Consider the following 20,459-nt stretch of genomic DNA (forward strand, 5'->3'; position numbering starts at 1 on the left):
AGGATCAAAGCTGTACTGGAGTAAACACATGACACAAGATGATAAATCAAATCCACGGAAACAAATGAAGAGAAGATGAAATGATATACAATAAAGTTAATATAACAAACTCTATAAATATACACTTGCTCTCCTTTATACTGTCAACTACTTTAAAAGACATACAACCCAAATGACTATAAGTAGATGAATGGATAAATAAAATGTGGTATAGCCATACAATGGAATATTATTCCATAATAAATAGTAATTAAGTATTGAAGCATGCTACAACATGGATGAACCATGAAAACATGCTATGTGAAAGAAGCCAGTCACAAAAAATATGTAGATCAAAAATTTACATAGAGAAAACTATCTTATATTAAAAAAAAAGCAGATGGCAATCAAGAGGGAATTTTTATAATTATAGAAAATATGTTTAATGTCAGATGCATTGTTTTATATCATTTTGTAATTTAATGTAACTCAGGATAGAATATTATCATACAGTAAAGATAATGACATACAATATAAATCTGTGCTGTCTAATACGTTAACCACAATCTCCTATGGCTACTGTACACCTGAAATGTTTTTGGCTAGTACAAATGAAGTTGTGCTGTAAATGTAAATTACACACCAAAATATTTTTTAAAATACTTAGTATGAGAAAAAGAATGTAAAATTTCTCTATTGGTTTCATGTTTTCCTGTTGAAATATAATTTACCTAACATAGAATTCATCATTTTAAAGTGTATAAATTCAGTAGCTTTTAGTATATTCACTTTGTTATATAATCATCACCATTATCTAAAATTTCCATCACTCTAAAAAGAAACCCCACATCTTTTAACAGATACTCCTCATTCCCTTCACTTCCCATTCCCTAGCAATCACTAACCTATCTTCCATCTCATGGATATGCCCATTCTGGACAGATCATATAATGAAATATGTGGCCTTTTGTGTCTGGTATCTTTCACTTAGCTTAATGTTTTCAAGGTTCATCCACATTGTAGCATGTAGCAGAACTTTATTCCTTTTTATGGCTGAACAACACTCTACCATATGGATAGATCACATTTTGTTTATCCATTCATCAGCTGATGGACATTCCACCTTTTGGCTATTATAAATAATGCTGCCATGAACATCTGTACACAAATTTATGTGTTGAAATTTGATATCTGGGGATATATGAGTTAAATAAAATGTTAAAATTAATTTCACTTGTTTCTTTTTACTTGTCACGCAGCTACTAGAATATTTAAAATATATGGCTTGGGTTTCCCTGGTGGTGCAGTGGTTAAGAATGTGCCTGCCAATGCAGGGGAGACGGGTTCGAGCCCTGGTCCGGGAAGATCCCACATGCCGCGGAGCAACTAAGCCCATGCACCACAACTACTGAGCCTGCACTCTAGAGCCCGCGAGCCACAACTACTGAAGCCCACGCACCTAGAGCCCGTGCTCTGCAACAAGAGAAGCCACCGCAATGAGAAGCGTGCGCAGCACAACTAAGAGTAGCCTCCGCTCACTGCAACTAGAGAAAGCCCACGTGCAGCAACGAAGACCCAACAGGGCCAAAAATAATAAATAAATAAATATATATATATATGGCTTGCATTTTTATATTTCTACGTGACAGCATTAATGTAGTTAATAATAGCTTTAAAAGCTACTGTTTATTTAGCATTTAGTATGTGCTAGGAGGTGAGCTAACCAGTAACATTATCTTACAATTACTCTGCAAGGAGAGCATTATTAGCTATTATTTTACAGATTGAAATTGAAGTTTAAAGACGTTAAGTATGTTTCCCTAGCTCACACAGTCAATGAATGACAAAATTATTATTATTATTTTGTTTGTTTGTTTGTTTTGTTTGTTTTTGTTTTTGTTTTGCGGGCCTCTCACTGTTGTGGCCTCTCCCATTGCGGAGCACAGGCTCCGGACACGCAGGCTCAGCGGCCATGGCTCACGGGCCCAGCTGCTCAGCGGCATGTGGGATCTTCCCGGACCGGGGCACGAACCCGTGTCCCCTGCATCGGCAGGCGGATTCTCAACCACTGCGCCACCAGGGAAGCCCACAAAATTATTATTAATATCTAGATCTGTTTAGCTTTTTAAAGTTATCATAATCACTACAGCACATTGCCATATATACACATATAGTTTACCCTGAAATAAATAGGCTTTAGTATCACAGTTAATCTTCCCAACTGCTCTTCAAAAGAATGCACATATAAGATAGAAGAAATCCTACTGATCTACTTCAAGGCCAATATACACTAAATTATCTCATATAACTAGTCAAAAAAAATTCCAAATCCCTTTTGCAAAGGCCTCAGTGACCTTTTAAAGGCCAAATCTGACTATGTCACTCCCTAGCTTAAAATCAATGACTCTCCATCTCCTGCTGGGTAAAGTCCAAGCTCACTATCAGTCTAATTCCCTCCTACCTTTTAGCCATTAGCAATATCAAAATACTCTACAGTACTGCTCTGGCTTTGCACACATGCTAATCACTCTGCCTAGGATACTCAGTCCCAGTCTCCACATATTTTGCTTGCTGAGTTTCTATCTATCCTTTAAACCCTACTCAGACATTGCCTTCTTCTATAGTTTTTTCACCCCATAATTATTCTTCTTACCTTTAAACATACACAGTATTTTGCCTACTACATAATTTCTACTTCTTACAAATAATCTTCTACAAAAGTGCATCAAATGATTATTGCACTTATTTTTATTAAAAGATAGAATTTATTTATTTACTATAAGCTAATTGATGATCATAGTATCATATGATTTTACATCCCTAACATCTAACACATAGAGGGTACTAACAGTCACTTCATTAATGCTTGTTGTAGTTTCTTAATTTATGTGGAATAAAACAGCTGATAGTCTGAAGTTTCTTAAAGGATATTCCACAAAAAAACTACTTCTAAACCACCATGGAGAATACAAGTCAGAGCTCAGCAGTATAGGTCAGACACACCTTCCAGTGCCAACATGCTTTCTTTTTCTAAACATAGCATCACCATTAGGAAGAATTTTAAATTTAGGTCACCCTTCCATTCAGAGCTACAAGTCTTCTGGCAGAGAAGGCTAAAGTGGAAACTAGCTTTAAGTTTGTTAAAAAAAAAAAAAAAGAGAGAGAACCATGAGTAAAATAAGTAATTTTGGAAGAAACATTCAGAATGAATATGATTGGACAAATAATAAAGTTAAGAATATTAAGGGGACAAATCTAAGGTGTAATACTTAATAACTTTACTAAGAACGTAACAGTTCCCAGATGGAAACTAATCATGAACAATGATATGAAAAAGCAGGGTGTAATCCTAATAAAATTTGTACTTTACCTTTCTAATTTGCTGTAGAGTGCACATAACACATTATACTTCTTCAACAGTCTTGACATTACATTATCAACTTTGGTACTGGTATCGATTTCTTTTAGTAAGTCAAAAAATTTATAGACGCTACAAAGGAAAGAAAAGAAAAAAGTGAATCCATAACTTTAAAAATTCATTTGTTTTCATTTTCAAAGCATACACATTTCAATTCAAAACACTTGTTAGCTCTACACCAAATCACTATTATATATCCTTTGGAATGAACTTAGTTTTTGCATTTTACTAGAATTTAAAGAGGAAAAAAATCAACTAGTCTTCAACCTATACCATTATATCCATACACCTATGCCTACATCTACTTATCATCAAGAACACAGAAAAACTATAAGGGTTATAACAGACATATACATATATTTAATTCTGTATCTATCTATATGTTTTAAAATCACAAGTTCACATCCATTTATCCAACTCCAACACAAAAACTACAGGGTTCCTTCCAGTGTTTCCCTTTCCATATTTATAACTCTTCTTTGACAGTGAGAAACCTGGGACCCACTTATCTTTAACTTACTCAGTTAATCAATCCCCCTGTATAAGTACCAAGCTACCCACTCCTCCACATGGGCACCCTCCTCTCCTGCTCAGACTGACTCCCCCCCATCCTGGGCTGCCCTCCTCCCTCCACATGGATACCGTCCTCACCCTAGGAGGGCTCTGACTCCTCACCCCAGACTGCCCTTACCTCACATGTGCCATGACTCCCTATACCAGCTGCCCGCACACCCTGCTTGGTCTCTGACATTGCACAGCAAGCAGCCCATGTCAAGAAGCCCCAGGCCCCTGGTGGATGACCTCCACATCCCACTTTGGCTCTGGCATCCTTCTCTGGGCACCACAGTGCTCCCCACCACAGATGCACACACCTACTCTCTTCAGCCCACCAGCGGTTTTAGGACTGAATTGTTGGGGAAGGGAAAAGGGAAACTGATTAAAAATTTTAAGTTGTTTAAATAATAACTTTAAATCATTGTTTATTGTTTTCTATAAAACTTAACCTATTTGAAATATCAATACATACATTTTTGACTTCTGAAAAATACGGCGCTACAGGTAGCAATCATCAACTGCACCTCACATACTCACTTCTAATCAAGTCTGTCTAAGGAGTTATACCAAAGCAGCTAACTGAACTACAGGGTGGTCACTAGACCCATCCATAGGCTGTCTAGCAACCAGTGAGTTACAGGCTTCATTCCAAAAAGAGGGCTGTACCACTCAGACATTTATCTTGGGAACTGGAAAAATAAAAGCCTCAGCTAATTAGCAGAGGGCACAGAACACAAAAGAAGGTTATGAAAAGTTCCACTGATATAGAAGGGATTGGGGCAGCCATGACAAGCTTTGTGGGAAAGCAAATAAAGGAGGAATAGAAATGATACAGAGTAGATAATCAAGATGCTGCTTAGAAAAGAAAAAGAATGGGGACTTCCCTGGTGGCACAGTGGTTTAAGAATCCACCTGCCAACGCAGGGGACACGGGTTCAAGTCTTGGTCCAGGAAGATCCCACACGCCATGGAGCAACCAAGCCCGCATGCCACAACTACTGAAGCCCGCACATCTAGAGACCATGCTCCACAACAAGAGAAGCCACAGCAATGAGAAGCCCGCACACTGCAATGAAGAGTAGCCCTTGCTCGATGCAACTAGAGAAAGCCCACATGCAGCAACGAAGACTTAACGCAACCAAAAATAAATAGATAAATAAAAATCAATCCTTTAGAAAAAGAAAAAGAATGGAGCTAACCTGCTGAGAAAAAGAAATCAAACTTAGAATGGCATTTATTCAGGAACCACTCTCACTTCTAGTTTTGAGATATATGGCAATACCTATCCATGGAGAACCATGAAAACTGTGAATTGTTACTAAAAAGCCTTCTTTTTCTAGGGGTAACTTAAGTGAGTCTCTATTCCTTCTGTAGTCCTCCTCTGAAGGAAAGAAGTGAAGGCAGGAAGGTGAGAGGAAGGCAGGCAGACAGGCATAAAAAGCCATAATTAAAACACACAGATCTGTAGATCACTACATATTCTAGGAGCAGTGCTCCATGGATTGATAATGGTCCATAAACTGTTTACCAGTCCACGATTAAGTACAGAAACTGAGGGTAAACACTTAAAAACTTTTATGGCAATTTGACACTAATTTTAATGCCTGCTGAATCCAATAATAAAAAATTTAGTCCTGTATTTAATATGATTTTTGTTTCATTTTTCTAGTAATTAAGTTATACTACTTATTTTTAAAACATCAATCTATGACATACTGGGAAGAAAAGAAACTAGCCGTTCACCAGAGTACTTTTAAGAAGCAGTGATTTAGATAACATTCCTGGATAGTTATCAGAACACTGAGAGATGCCCTAAGAAAGAGTTATACCAAATACATTACTATAATTATTATAGTGATATTATTTATGATATGCCCATTTTATAAATCAGAGTTGCTATATGAATACTCAGAGAAAAAGTTTAGGAAAATCTTTTCCAGGAAAATTCTTTCACCTTATAGGTAAAGGATGTAATAGACTTTCTCTCTCATATTTATTTAGCAGTCTATGGATAGCTATATAACACTGTATTGCAGTCATCTGTTTAAACTGGATGAGTTTCTTGAGGTCAGAGACTATACCTCACCTCTATATCATTAGAACCTAGTAGAGTAACATAGCGCCTAGCAATTGATAAGTTTTGTTTCCTTCTCCCTTTTTGTTTGGGGAGGGTGTGGGTAATAGGAGGAATCTACAGAAAAAAAGAGATCAAGACCTCATCAGCACCTATGGTGTTACAGGCATTGACTCGAGAACTATTTACTTCTCTGCTCATTATAAGTTATTTAATTCTCAAAATTCTATCAAGTAGTTAATAATTTTTACTTTGCAGGAAAGGAAAGGAACCCGAGACTTAATAAAGATAAGCAATCTGCTCCAAATCATATACCTTGTAAAATAAACCCAGTCTATCTTAACCCAAACATTCATTCTCTTTCTAATCCTCAGAGGTCAAGAAAACATATGCTGAATAAATGAATAAATCAACATAAAATTTTACCTCTATATTTAGATTATTTTTCAGCTATATAAAAACTATTTTGATTTAGTGATTTTAGTTAATAAAGTTAAACTGTGAAATCTCTGAGAGGTAAACCAATTCATATTCAATAAGTTAAATATGAACATACAAGGCCTTTGTATCCACATTTTATTTAGAGGTAATAAGAAAAAGTTACTAAAACATGCAACAATTTAATTTATCTCATTTACACAAAACACCAATTATGTCTAACTCTAGATGCTTTTATCCAAGAAAAAACATATACTACTATCTTTTTGGTAAAATTATTTACTGTAACATTTCATAAATACACTGCAAAAGAAATGACTGGAATTCCCAAAAGGCTTCTCTTGACTTGTTGGAAACAGTAAACTCCTCTTATTAGGCTTAAAAACTCAATACAGATGTTAATTAAGTAATTACAGGGATAAGTATTATAATAGATACTCAACTGAACATACAGTCTCAAAACATATATAATTATAATATCTATTATATTAAATAATCTTAAACTTTAATAAATCAACTAAATTCCTTTAAGATAGACTCACACTACTTTTACAAAGGTTTTAATATATAATAAGTCTACTTCATAAATCTTTGCTTTGTTTGTCCACTTTATCAACAGCTACAATTAAAGTTTACAGATAGTGAGAGACACAATGGAAATTTTCCCAGGACACAAACTGCTACATTTTTAAGAAAGTGCGGCATAAATACACCCTCATTAAGGGCTCTAATGGAGAACAGGAGTTCACTAGTTGATCTAAGTTTCCTACGTTTAATTTTAGCATTTCCCACTAATTCCCTAAAGTCTATTAAAATGATAGTTCAGAAATAGTTTTCTTTAATGGCAGAGGCCTATATTAATATAAGAAATTTTACCTGGTTTCAATGTTTTTCTGCAGCTCAGTGAAAGTGAACGGCATCTCATCTAGGTCAACTGCTGCAGTAAAGATACAGATTCCCCATAGTTCCTTTTTCTTTTGAACATAAGCTTCCTGGAAACAAAATAAGACAAAACAAAACAAAAAGGTTCAAATATTTCATTAAATCATTCACACACTGAATAACACTTAGCAATTCCACCCCTAGATATTTATACCCAAGAGAAGTGGAAACTTGGTACCTGAATGTTAACAGCAGCTTCATTCATAAAAACCAAAAACTCAAACAACCCAATATCCAAAAACAGGTGAAAAGATAAACTGTAGTATATCCATTCAATGGAATGTTATTCAACAACAAAAAGGAAAAGTATAAATACACACAACATAGATAAATCTCAGTTATTACACACAGGAAAAAAAGCCAAATACAGAAGGGTACATACTGTGTACACTTTGATTTCTATAAAATTCTAGAAAAGGCAAAACTAATCTTTAGTGTCAGAAAGCAGATCAGTGGCTGCCTGGGGACAGGAGTGGAGGTGTTGGGGAATGATGACAAAAGAGAATGAGACAACTTTCTGGAGTAATAAACAATTTTTAGATCTCAATGGTTAAATAACATTTGTCAAAACCTATTGAACTGTTCACTTAAAACTGGTTGATTCAGTGTATATAAATTATACTTCAATAAATTTGACGTTGAAACTAGACTACATACTTACTATTTCTGAAACTGAACAACAAAGTGTATGTTGCTTGACTGTTATAATGACTATTAAGTATGTTTTAATAAAATGAATGAACATAAACTCATACATGTATATACTTATAAGTATTTACGTTACTATGGTCAATTTCTCAGGAACTACTAAGATGTAAAAGGTTGTTTGTCTCTATAATAAACAACTTCCAAACTACCATGATTTTTTAATTTTTATGCTTAATTCTTATCATGATTTTGGTTTGCTTCTTTGCTCTCAGGCTATCACCTGTTGAACCTAACTTCTCTCAATGTGTCTTCTTCAGCAACTCCAATCTTTTTTTTACTCTTTTAAAGTTGGGAAATGAAGTATTAAGCTTGTTAAAATTGAGTATGTGCTTTATTCATTTTTTTTTAAATAGCAAATTTTATTAGGACATAGCAAACATGATTCAACACAAGCTCATGTGAAATGATAAAATGCCTAAATAAAATGTATACATAGGTCCTGATTTTTAAGGACCTGAGGAACTTTCCTATAAGCAAAATGTGTGACCTTTATTTCAGATGATTTATAAATCTTGTTGTTTTTGTTGTTGATATTGTTGATGTTCTAGCTGCATCCCAATTAACTATATATATAGATAAAGTGTTTTTTCTTCTTCATACACAGTTATCTATGGAAGAAAAATAAATGTTCCTTCTAAACTTGAGAATATTAAATATTTTAATCACCTATATTTGATTTAGTTCTTTAGAGGGAACCATATTACAGATGAGATCAATGTTATACAACCAAATGATTCATGCACAAATATTTTTGTTAATCTATGCAAATAATCAGTTTCCAATTAAGAGAGTCCTAGAAGTAGAATTTCTAGATTAAAGTATTTAAGATTCTAGATATAGAATTATAGAGAGCGATAGAGATAGATATGGAAAGGGCTTGCGTTTTAGTTGTAACCTATAACATCCACTTGGTCTGAGCTTATATCTGGATGCCACCGAAATTTGCCAGAGGGAAAAAATTTACAAAGCCATGAAGATGAGAATTAACTACAAAATCCTACTCTATAATCATTCTGTTCACTTTTTAAAATAGTAAATTATACTGGAACACAAATAACATAATTTAATACAAAGTCATCTGATATGATAAATGCCTAAATGGGAAACATCAGTCTAACCACCATATTTGCAATCATTTAAAAATCATATATCTTGGGCTTCCCTGGTGGTGCAGTGCTTGAGAGTCCGCCTGCCGATGCAGGGGACACGGGTTCGTGCCCCGGTCCAGGAAGATCCCACATGCTGCGGAGCAGCTGGGCCCGTGAGCCATGGCCGCTGGGCCTGCGCGTCCGGAGCCTGTGCTCTGCAGCGGGAGAGGCCACAACAGTGAGAGGCCCGCGTACCGCAAAAAAAAAAAAAAAAAAAAAAAAAAAAAAAAAAAAAAATCATATATCTTCATATAGTTTTCTTTGCCTCTTCCAGTTTGTCTTTTTATATCTTCCAAAATTTGATATCTCTAATAATTTTTAAAGAAATACTCATTTTAAAAAAAGAAATACTCATTATGCAACTGCCATGGTTTTATGACTGGGGATACAGCGATGAAAACAGAAACAAACAAAATTCCCTGTCTCCCTGGGACTTATACTTTTATTTATGTTAAGAACATGGATTTTGGTGTCAAACATTCAAGAGTTTGAATACTCTAGTGGTATAATTGTGAGCAACTTGCTTAAATCCAATTAGACCTCAGTTTCTACTAAAATAGGGATGATGATAATATCTAATCAGAGTCACTATGAAAATTAACAGTGAGGACGCTTTATTTATTTATTTAATTAGTTAGTTTTTGGCCTCACATGGCGGCATGCAGGATCTTAGTTCCCCAACCAGGGGTCAAACCTGTGCCCTCTGCAGTGAAGTGCAAATTCTTAACCACTGGAATGCCAGGGAAGTCTCTGAGGATGCACTTAAGTAATCAGCATGGTGCCCCGCATCATACTCATTGAATCACAACTATCAGCAACAGCACTATTATCAGTGAATCTAGCACTCATTCCTCTATATCATATCTGTCTCAATACTATCCATAATCCAACCTTCTCCACACCGAAAACATCCATTCCTGGGAATGCTAAGGAATGCTGGAGTTGTGTATGTGTGTGTATGTGTGTATGTGTGTGTGTGTAAGAAATCATGTTTATTGACCTCCAGCCCCTGGAAACCACTGATCTAATTTCAATTCCTTTTCCAAAATATCATACAAATGGAATTATACAGTCTGTAGCCTTTTTTGTCTGGCTGCTTTCACTTAGCATAATGCTTCTGAGGACTCATCCATATTGTTGTATCTATAATATTAGTATTTACTCCTTTCACTTGTTGAGTAGCACTCCATTTTATGAATATGCCACAATTTATTTATCTATTCCAACAGCTGAATACACTGCTATGAATAAGGCTACTAACCCTAGCCTTAAATATCCAACTACAGATCTTTAAGTGGATGTATGTTTTCATTTTTCTTGGTTGAATATCTAGTTAAGGAATGCTAAGTTCTATGTTAAATACAAGTTTAAGTTTATAAGAAACGAGTACACTGTTTTCCAACGTGGCTGTACCATTTTGCATTCCCACCAGCAACAAGTGAGAGTTCCAGCTGCTTCACATCCTTACTAGCACTTAGTTTTTGCTTGTCTGTTCTAGCCTGTTTTTTAGCCATCCTAGTAGGTATGTAATGGTACCTTTTCCCAAGGACTAATGACATTGAGTATTTTTTCAAATCTTACTTAACATCCATATCTCTTCTTTGGTAAAGGGTCTTTTCAAATCTTTTAGCAATTTTCTATTCAGTTGTTTGTCTTATTAAGTTGTAAGAATTAGTTATACATTCTGGATTCAAATCGCTTAACAGATATGTGTTTTGCAAAAATTTTCACCCAATCTCTGGCTATTCATTTTCCTAAATAGTGTATGTTAAAGAGCATAAGTTTTTAATTTTGATGGAGCTCAATTTATTACTTTGCTTTATAGATCATGCTTTTGGTGGTACCATCTATGAAATCTTTGCTTAACCCAAGGTCATGAGGATTTTCTCCTATGTCATCTTCTACAAGTTTAGATCTACGATTCATATGAATTAATTTTTATAAATGGTGCAAGATAGAGATTAAAGTTCATTTTGTGCATATGGACGTCCAATTGCTCCCACATCGTTTGTTAAGAGGAATATCCTTCCTCCAATGAATTACCTTAGCACCTCTGTGTGCAAAGACTGACTATATATGTGTGAATTCTATTTCTGGATTCTCTGTTCAGTTCCAGTGACCTACTTGTCTTTCTTTTTACTAGTACTACAATGTCTTGATTACTGTAGCTATGTTTTATTCTTTTTTAGTTCAGTTTGATTCAAGATTTTTAAATCTGTAAAGGACATCTAATTTACTTCTCATTGTGCAGATTAAGAAATTAAAGACTAGAGTGTTGAGACTTGCTCAACACAGACAGTCGATGCCACAGACCTAAAACCCAAGTTTCTTAACACTCAATTTAGTATTATTCCATTTATTTAAGAATATTTCCTTAATTACATTTCTACATTGATGTTCCTAACATTTTCACTACTGAAATCCTTAATCTCATCACCCCACTAAGAGTCCTGTAGGCTTAACTATTTTACTATTCTGTACTCTTCATTTCTATTTTCCTGAGAAGGTTAGAGAATCACAATACCAAAAGCCTCAACATTTTTCTCCACATCAAATAATTTCTAAATACCATAAATTTCAGTCTTCCCCCAAATGTCTCTGCATCTTCAACTTCCTCTTCTGACTTTGACAAATGGACATTCTCCTCCACTCTCAAATTAATATATCTAATCCCTCCATACCTCCCACTTTGGATCACACTGCCTCTCATCTCCTTCAAGACCTAGTTTATTAATTCTTCCCTCTGTCTCCTGTAATTTCTCTAACAGTTCTTTCTAAACACTTATTTCCCTTTAGATAAGCTTGCACTACCTTAAAAAAAAAAAAAAAAAAAACCTATCCCTGGACTTTATCAAGCTCCTGGCCTAACCACACATCTAAAACTCTCACTATTCTCACTATTCACACACATACTCATCATGTACACTCTCACAGTCACACCTACTGCATCCACTGAACACATCTACTATATAAGCACTATTCTACTGACGCTATTCTCTAAGTCTCCAAAGACCGCTCTCTTTCTAAACTGAATGGCCTTTTCTTTTGGTTTCATCCACAAAGTCCTGTATACAGCATCTAACACCACTGTAATGAAACTTTTTCCCTTAGCTTTTTAAACACTCTAATATCCTCATTCTCTTTATTTCTCCCAACTTTTTCAGTGTTTCCTAACTCCAAGGACTTTTTCCCAGAACCGTCTCTTTTCCTCCACAATCTCATCCACTTCTATAGCACCCTCATCACCCCCATACAGATGTTTCTCATATCTCATCCTGCTTTCCAGCCCTTACTGCTCTCTCAAGATCCAGGCCCTATTTTCCAATAGCCATTTACAACCTAAAATCTGTAACTGATTTGTTTTCTTGAAAATTTAGTTGAGAATTATGAAATGGGCTCAAAACAGCCCCTTAAAAATTGTTAAAACAGAGGAAAAGTGGGCTTTGTTGGTGGCGCAGTGGTTGAGTCCGCCTGCCGATGCAGGTGGGTTTGTGCAGGAAAATGGGTTTGTGCCCCAGTCCGGGAAGATTCCACGTGCCGCGGAGCAGCTGGGCCCGTGAGCCACAGCCGCGGAGCCTGTGCGTCTGGAGCCTGAGCTCCGCAATGGGAGAGGCCACAACAGTGAGATGCCCATGTACCACACACACACACACACAAAAAAAAAAAAAAAAAAACAGGAAAAGTAATTTTTACTCAGCCAAAAGAATGACCAATAAATAAATAAATAAATAAATAAATAAAAGAAGAAAATAATGGGGAAAGGGTAAGAAAAAGTATTTTGCAAAAGAAAAAAACAGTAATTTCCAATAAACATGTTTTGAAAATACTGAACCTCAGAATAGTGTCAGTTGAAGGACAATTTGCAAATATGCGTCAAGATCCTTAAGAGTTCAGTTTTATCTCTAAGAATTTATCCTATGAAAATAATTGGAGTGTTGAGTCAAGATTTAGTGTAATATATGTTCAAAGAATTATTTATAAGAGTAAAAATAGTGGGAAAAGCTTAAATATCTTTAAATAAAACAGTTAAAAAATTATGATCGAGCTATATCATAGAATAACATAAAACTCTTAGTTAAAACATTTCAAAGATTATAAGGACATGGGAAAATACCAAAGACATATTAAGAGAAAAAAACCACCAGAATACAAAATTCTGTGTATATTTTGACTCCAATTTTGTGAAAAAGTTTTAAAAGGAAGGAAAGGCAAATATATATCAAAATGTTAACTATTATCTCTAGGTGGTAGGATTACAAATGATTTTCATTTTCTTCATTAACACTAGATACATTTTCTAAATTACCTAACAACTATAAAATGGGGAAAGTAAGTCAATTTAAAAGTACTAAATTTATATAAAGCAGGAGAGAGAAAAATTAAGAATATTCTTGAGAAAATATTAAAACTGTAATTACATATACTATAGTTTAAATAGAAATCTACAATCAACACTTAAGAGGTTACCTATTTAAGCTGTCGTTTAATTTAGTTCACCTGAACCACCCAATTGACAACCCCGAATTAGTGATGACTTGTACTTGCTTTATCACAAGCACTAACTTATAAAAGAGCTCCACCAAGTGGTAACATAAATCATCTTGGAAACATCTGAAAAGTAGGTTATCTTACTAGTCATGCTATCATAACCAACATGAATTCAAACTGAAATTTTAAAAGTTAAAAACACTACTCTCTCTTATCTTCCCTTTTAAAAATATCACCCATGACAAAGATGGAAATAAGCCATAAGAAATATGCTCTTATCTCAGGGTCAAAAGGATACATCCTTACACTAGACTCATGAGACTGTAATGCATGATTAGCCATAAAGTTACAAGTTAAATGTATCAGAGAAGTAGAGGGGATAAGAGCTGCCTTTATCTTCCACTGCTGGATTTCCTCCTTACCAAGGTTATACGTAGGAACAAAAGGGATAACATGCTAATATGCCAGAAAATCCTCCCTCTCACTTGCATAATATTAGCCCTCAGCAGTTAGTGTTAAGGAAATTCTTTGATGTGGTCAGAAGAAGCAAAAGGCAAGAGTAGCACAGTCAAGAAGAATGTAAAAGCTAACTTTACTTGTACTCAATCATGTTTTTGATACCATATTCAAGGGTGAACACCAACTGAATTAGCCATCCAGTTACACAATGCCTTTGTGGGGAGAGAGTTGACTCTACTCCCAGACAAATATGTACCTGGCAAGTTGAGATTCATCTAGCCTTCTGCCCAAGAATTGAGTACCTGGGGCTCCCTCCTTTAAGAGCTCTTACAGAACTGAATGGATAGGCCTATTTAAGCACTTAAGTAAACTTAAGTTCAGTTTACTTACTTGCTCAATTGTCCATATCTCAACTAGTCTGTAAGCATTTTGAAGACATAATTACATCTAATACACCGCTATACCCCCAAAACCTAGTACAATGCCCAGCACTAACTTGATGTTAAATGCACATTTTTTTAAAGAGCAGTAGCAATAGTCATCCCCCTGCACAGGACAGAATGACTTTTTTTTTTTTTTTTTTTTTTTATTTTTTTGTGGTAACGCGGGCCTCTCACTGCTGTGGCCTCTCTGGTTGCGGAGCACAGGCTCCACACGCGCAGGCTCAGCGGCCATGGCTCATGGGCCCAGCGGCTCCGCGGCATGTGGGATCTTCCTGGACCGGGGCATGAACCCGTGTCCCCTGCATTGGCAGGCGGACTCTCAACCACTGCGCCACCAGGGAAGCCCCAGAATGACTTTTTAACTTTCTCTTTTCCTTCTAGTATTGCTCCGAGAAACAAGCAGCAACTGAATCATGAGTAAAAAATATAAGGTAAGAATATTGGTTCTACTAGTTTCTTTAGCTCCTGATCACACATTGATAACCTAGTGAGTATCAACAGGACTAACTCACACAAACAAATGATATTACAGACCTCATTTCCTAAACATGTGATATATAACTGACCTGGAACTTAGTTTCTAGTCAAGCTCTCTGCTTGCTTTATTGAGTCAAAGGCCCAAAAGATGATCCACCCAAGAAGATATAGCCACAGAGGAGAGAAAACTGCCGCCATATTAAAACAACGACTAATTAATTGGTTTTTCTGTAAAAGATCAATGAAATCGATGTCTACCACTCTTAGAAAAAAAGATGAAAAAAACTGAGTAAGTCAACTCCTACAACTCAGATTTAATTATATATATAAAAGGTATCTTCCAAAGTTTGCATGTCAACTCCTTCTACCAGTATCACATATAATACTTGAAAAAATGAAAACATAACTAATGAATAAATGAGTTGGCATTAAAATGAAAGAATCTCAATTGGAAGGGAAATGAAAGGGATCGCTGATCATCAAGTCCTGTGGTCTGGGAGTTTCTAGGGTTCCAAATCATAAAATGATAATCTTTGGCAAATGTGCTCAAATTTTTAAAAACTTAAGAGAACCCATATGTTTACTTTCAATAATGCCTCAGTAACTAAAGTAGCAAAAACTTCACTTTTGCTAGAATTCAATGCAGCAAGGTAACACAATTTACCTTTACATTGATAAAAAAGCACTGGCTGGCAGCTTTGTATTGACTTGAATAAAACTAGGAAAAATTATTATTTAATAAACTAAGTTTGGTAAACTTCTTAAAACAGATCTAAGGTGGGGAAAGTTTGGTGGTTTCTGACTGCAATATATTGATAATTCTGATTCAACTTACCTTAAAAAAAGTTTGTAGAATGAGAAAATCAGAGCACATATTGAAAAGAGGTAAATTAAAACAGGAAGAGGAATAGGAAATTTTGATAAAATAATTCACTTCAAAGCTCTCCTAAATATCTAAGTCTCATATAAACTTGACTATCTGTTTATAGCTGAACATGTAATAGACAGAAATAACTACCAATCTGAACATCAATAATTATGAATATCAGGCCTCTAAAACTATAATGTACATAATAAGGAAAACATTAATTAATTCACTGATAGATCATTTACAATCATTTATTTCAAAACAACATCTGTTTTATCTAAATTATATTTATATAGGGCATAAAGATGTTTAAGTACAGAGAAACAAATAGTCCTATTAAATTGAGATTGAAGATATCCTAGCAAACCTGGAAGCCTACAACAACACAGTCATTCCAATCCTTTGGAAAAGAAGATGCTATATAGTATGTGATGTATCCTTCTGGTATCTACTTCTAATATGGAGAATAAAACTTAGAGTTTGTCTCTATGTTTGTGGGGAATTGAGGGGGGGGTAGTTTTTTTAAAGAAATATATTATAGCTGTTTTCAGTCATTTATATCCTAACGTGTACTAGAAAGAATTTTTTTTAATCTTAGAAAACTATATAAAATAAGACCCCCAAATCCAAAATATGTGGGTAAAGAAATTGGGCATTTTAGGAAGGATAATTTTGTACCTTATTCTCTAATTCATTTAATTTATTCAGCAAATATTTACTAAATGCCTACCAAGCACTGAGCACTATTAAAACTGCTAGGATTATATCAGTAAACAAAATAAACATTCCTGTTTCCTGGAGCTGACATTTCAGGGGGAAGAGAACGATAATAAACAAAAATCAGTATCTATAAGTAAACTATATACTATGTTTGAAAAAGAGGCCTTCCCTGGTGACACAGTGGTTAAGAATCCACCTGCCAATGCAGAAGATACAGGTTCAAGCCCTGGTCTAGGAAGATCCCATATGCCGCACAGCAACTAAGCCCGTGCACCACAACTAGTGAGCCTGTGCTCTGCAACAAGAGAAGCCACCGCAATGAGAAGCCCATGCACCGCAATGAAGAGTAGCCCTCACTCGCTGCAACTAGAGAAAGCCCGCGCACAGCAACAAAGACCCAATGCAGCCAAAAATAAAAAAAATTAATAAAATTTTAAAAAGAAAGAGAGAAAAAAGAGCAGGTATCGCACACTGTTGGTGGTAATGTAAATTGATGCAGACACTATGGAGAACAGTATGGAGGTTCCTTAAAAAACTAAAAATAGAGCTACCATATGATGCTGCAATTCCACTCCTAGGCATAAATCTGGAGAAAACTCTAATTTGAAAAGATACATGAACCCCAATGTTGATAGCAGCACTATTTACAACAGCCAACACATGGAAGCAGCCAAGTGTCCATCAACAGATGAACGGATAAAGAAGATGTGGTAATATATACACAACTGAGTATTACTTAGCCATCAAAAAGAATGAAATAATGCCATCTGCAGCAACATGGATGGACCCAGAGACTATCATACTAAGTGAAGTCAGTCAGACAGACAAAAGCAAGTATCATATGATATCACTTACATGTGGAATCTAAAAAATGATACAAATGAACTTATGGACAAAACAGAAACAGACTCAGACACAGAAAACAAACTTATGGTTACCAAAGGGGAAAGAGCTTGGGATTAACAGATACACACTACTATATATAAAATTATAAAATAAGTGGACTTCCCTGGTGGCACAGTGGTTATGAATCCACTTGCTAATGCAGGGGACACAGGTTCGATTCCTGGTCTGGGAAGATCCCACATGCCACAGAGAAACTAAGCCTGTGCACCACAACTACTGAGCCTGTGCTCTAGAACCTGCAAGCCACAATTACTGAGCCCACGGGCCACAACTACTGAAGCCCACGTGCCTAGAGCCTGTGCTCTGCAACAAGAGAAGCCACCTCAACGAGAAGCACCGCAATGAAGAGTAGCCCCTGCTGGCCACAGCTAGAGAAAGCCCACATGAAGCAACAAAGACCCAATACAGCCAAAAAAAAAAATTATAAAATAGGTAAACAACAATGTCCTACTGTACAGCACAGGGAACTATATTCAGTATCTTGTAACAATATACACATGCACACACACGTGCGTAACTGAATCACTTTGCTGTACGCTAGAAACCAACACAACATTGTAAACAACTATCCTTCAAATTTTTAAAAAGCAGGGTAAAGTGAATAGAGAATTTGAGGGAGAAGTAGGGGCAGATTACAGTATTAAACAGTCTTAGGCCTCACTGGAAAAGTGAGATATCAGCAAAGATTTTATTCTATGAGCAAAGACATAATCTATTAAATTTTTAAAATGTGAATGTCTTCTGACCCAGTGGTTTCACTTCTAGGAATCTATACTACAGCAGTACTCTCATTTGTGCATTAAATGTATATAAAAAGCTATTCACTGCAGCAGTTTGTATCATATGTTCAAAAATAAACTAAATATTTGTTAACAGGGAAATATATAAATAAATTACACATCTATACAATGGGAAATATATCCACTAAAAAGATTAAGCTAAACACAGAGGGAGAGGTGTTCTTCAAGATACATCACTACATGAAAAAAGCAAGGTACAGAAAAATGCAAAAACTAGAAACTTTTATTAGCTGCCTACAGAGGAGAAGCAGGCAGCTTAGGGGAAAGAATGAGAGACTTCTCACTGTTTACATTTTTATTTCTTTTGAATCTTGAACCATCTGAATCTACTGCCTATTTCAAACACACTGAAAATAAATAGGCTAAAAAGTGTAAGTAAATAATAAGACCTCAGTGAGGTAAAATAAAAATCCTTTGTGTGTGGGGGTGTGAAAGGGGAAGTGAGGAAGGGTTGGAAGGATAGAATGAGCAAAAAATTTATCAGTGGTTATTTCTATGGAAGTGGGAATACAAAGAGAGCAAGGATATTCACTTTTCACTCTATTATTATAAAATTTTTTTATAACAAGTATATTTGAGTTTTGAATATATATGGGTGTGTGTTTATATATGAATATATATATTTTTGAAATGCTGAAAGGGAAATATAGAAATGGTGGGAAAAAAATGACAAGATGTTAGTATCTGAAAAACTACATACTATGCGTTGAAAGGTGGAATTCAAAACAGTAAACAATCAGTTGTAAGATTCATAATGACCACAAAGTAAAATAAAATAAAATAAAATAGCTTCTCAGAAGAAGCCTACCTAGTCTTCATTCAGAGATGAGAGTAAAATTCCTTCCACGGATCCTCAGAAAGAAGAAAATATACTGCAGTAAACAATACTGGCCAACAGTAAAAACTTTCATGAAGAAAAAGCAATTTTAAAAGTAGGAAGTCAAATTATATATTATTATAACAATTATACATAATTATATGTTAGATATATCTGAGTAGTTCATGATGAAAGTTCATGATGAACTTTAATAATGTTATCCAACATATATATTACAATTAAAACATTAAATGGTAAGAAGGATAGGAAGGAAATGTTTGATTAAATTTTTTACAGAATAGAAGAGAAAAAATAAAACCAAAGACTGTTTTTTTGAAAAAAAACAACAAAATAGAGAAGCTTTTAGTTAGATTGATCAAGAAAAAAGAAAGACTCAAATTAGCTAAAATTAGGAATGAAATAAGGACATTAAGACCAACCTTACAGAAATAAAAAAAGAATTATAACAGGAATACTATGAACAACTGCATGCTGACAAATTAGATAACACAGATGAAATGGACAAATTTCTAAAAAGATACAACTCCAAAAGAGTTGGACCGAAAGAACTCAAAAAGAAACTGACATCTGAAAAGACCTCTAACAAGGTGAGAGGTTTGATTAGTAATTTTAAAACTTCTATACAAAGAAAAGTCCAGGCTCAGATGGTTTCACTGGTTAATTCTACCAAACATTTAAAGTAGAATTAATATCAATTCACCAAATTGCTCCATAAAAACTGAAGAGGAGGAAACATTTCCCAACTCCTTCTGTGAGAGGTCAGTACTACCCTGACACTAAAATCATACAAAGACATTACAAGGAAAGAAAATAGAGACTAAAATCTCTTATGAACATATGCATAAAAATCGTCAACAAAGGGCTTCCCTGGTGGCGCAGTGATTAAGAATCTGACTGCCAACGCCAGGGACACAGGTTCATGCCCTGGCCCGGGAAGATCCCACATGCCGTGGAGCAACTAAGCCCGTGCACCACAACTACTGAGCCTGAGCTCTAGAACTCGCAAGCCACAACTACTGAGCCCACGTGCCACAACTACTGAAGCCTGTGCGTCTAGAGCATGTGCTCCGCAACAAGAGAAGCCACAACGAGAAGCCCGCGTACTGCAATGAAGAGTAGCCCTCACTCACCACAACTAGAGAAAGCCCACGCATAGCAACAAAGACCCAACACAGCCAAAAAAAAAAAAAATCCTCAA

At 35.4% G+C, this 20,459-nt stretch overlaps 1 protein-coding gene across 7 annotated transcripts in view; it reads right to left on the reverse strand.

Moving 5' to 3' along the window:
* Positions 1-20,459, reverse strand: part of RB1 (RB transcriptional corepressor 1) — a 132,291-nt gene that overhangs the window by 95,417 nt on the left and 16,415 nt on the right. For all 7 annotated transcript variants that reach the window (XR_010837248.1, XM_067016698.1, XM_067016695.1 and 4 more), the window contains exons 3-4: positions 7,341-7,456; positions 3,350-3,469 (exon numbers count right to left, since the gene is read on the reverse strand). Coding sequence is in view for 6 of the 7 variants with exons in the window: in XM_067016698.1 (XP_066872799.1) it covers positions 3,350-3,469; positions 7,341-7,456 (236 nt within the window). In the remaining variant the exon portion in view is untranslated. The remainder of the gene's footprint in view (positions 1-3,349; positions 3,470-7,340; positions 7,457-20,459) is intronic.

The sequence above is a fragment of the Kogia breviceps genome, chromosome 16 (genome assembly GCF_026419965.1).
Source record: "Kogia breviceps isolate mKogBre1 chromosome 16, mKogBre1 haplotype 1, whole genome shotgun sequence".
In the NCBI taxonomy this organism is placed as follows: domain Eukaryota; kingdom Metazoa; phylum Chordata; class Mammalia; order Artiodactyla; family Physeteridae; genus Kogia; species Kogia breviceps.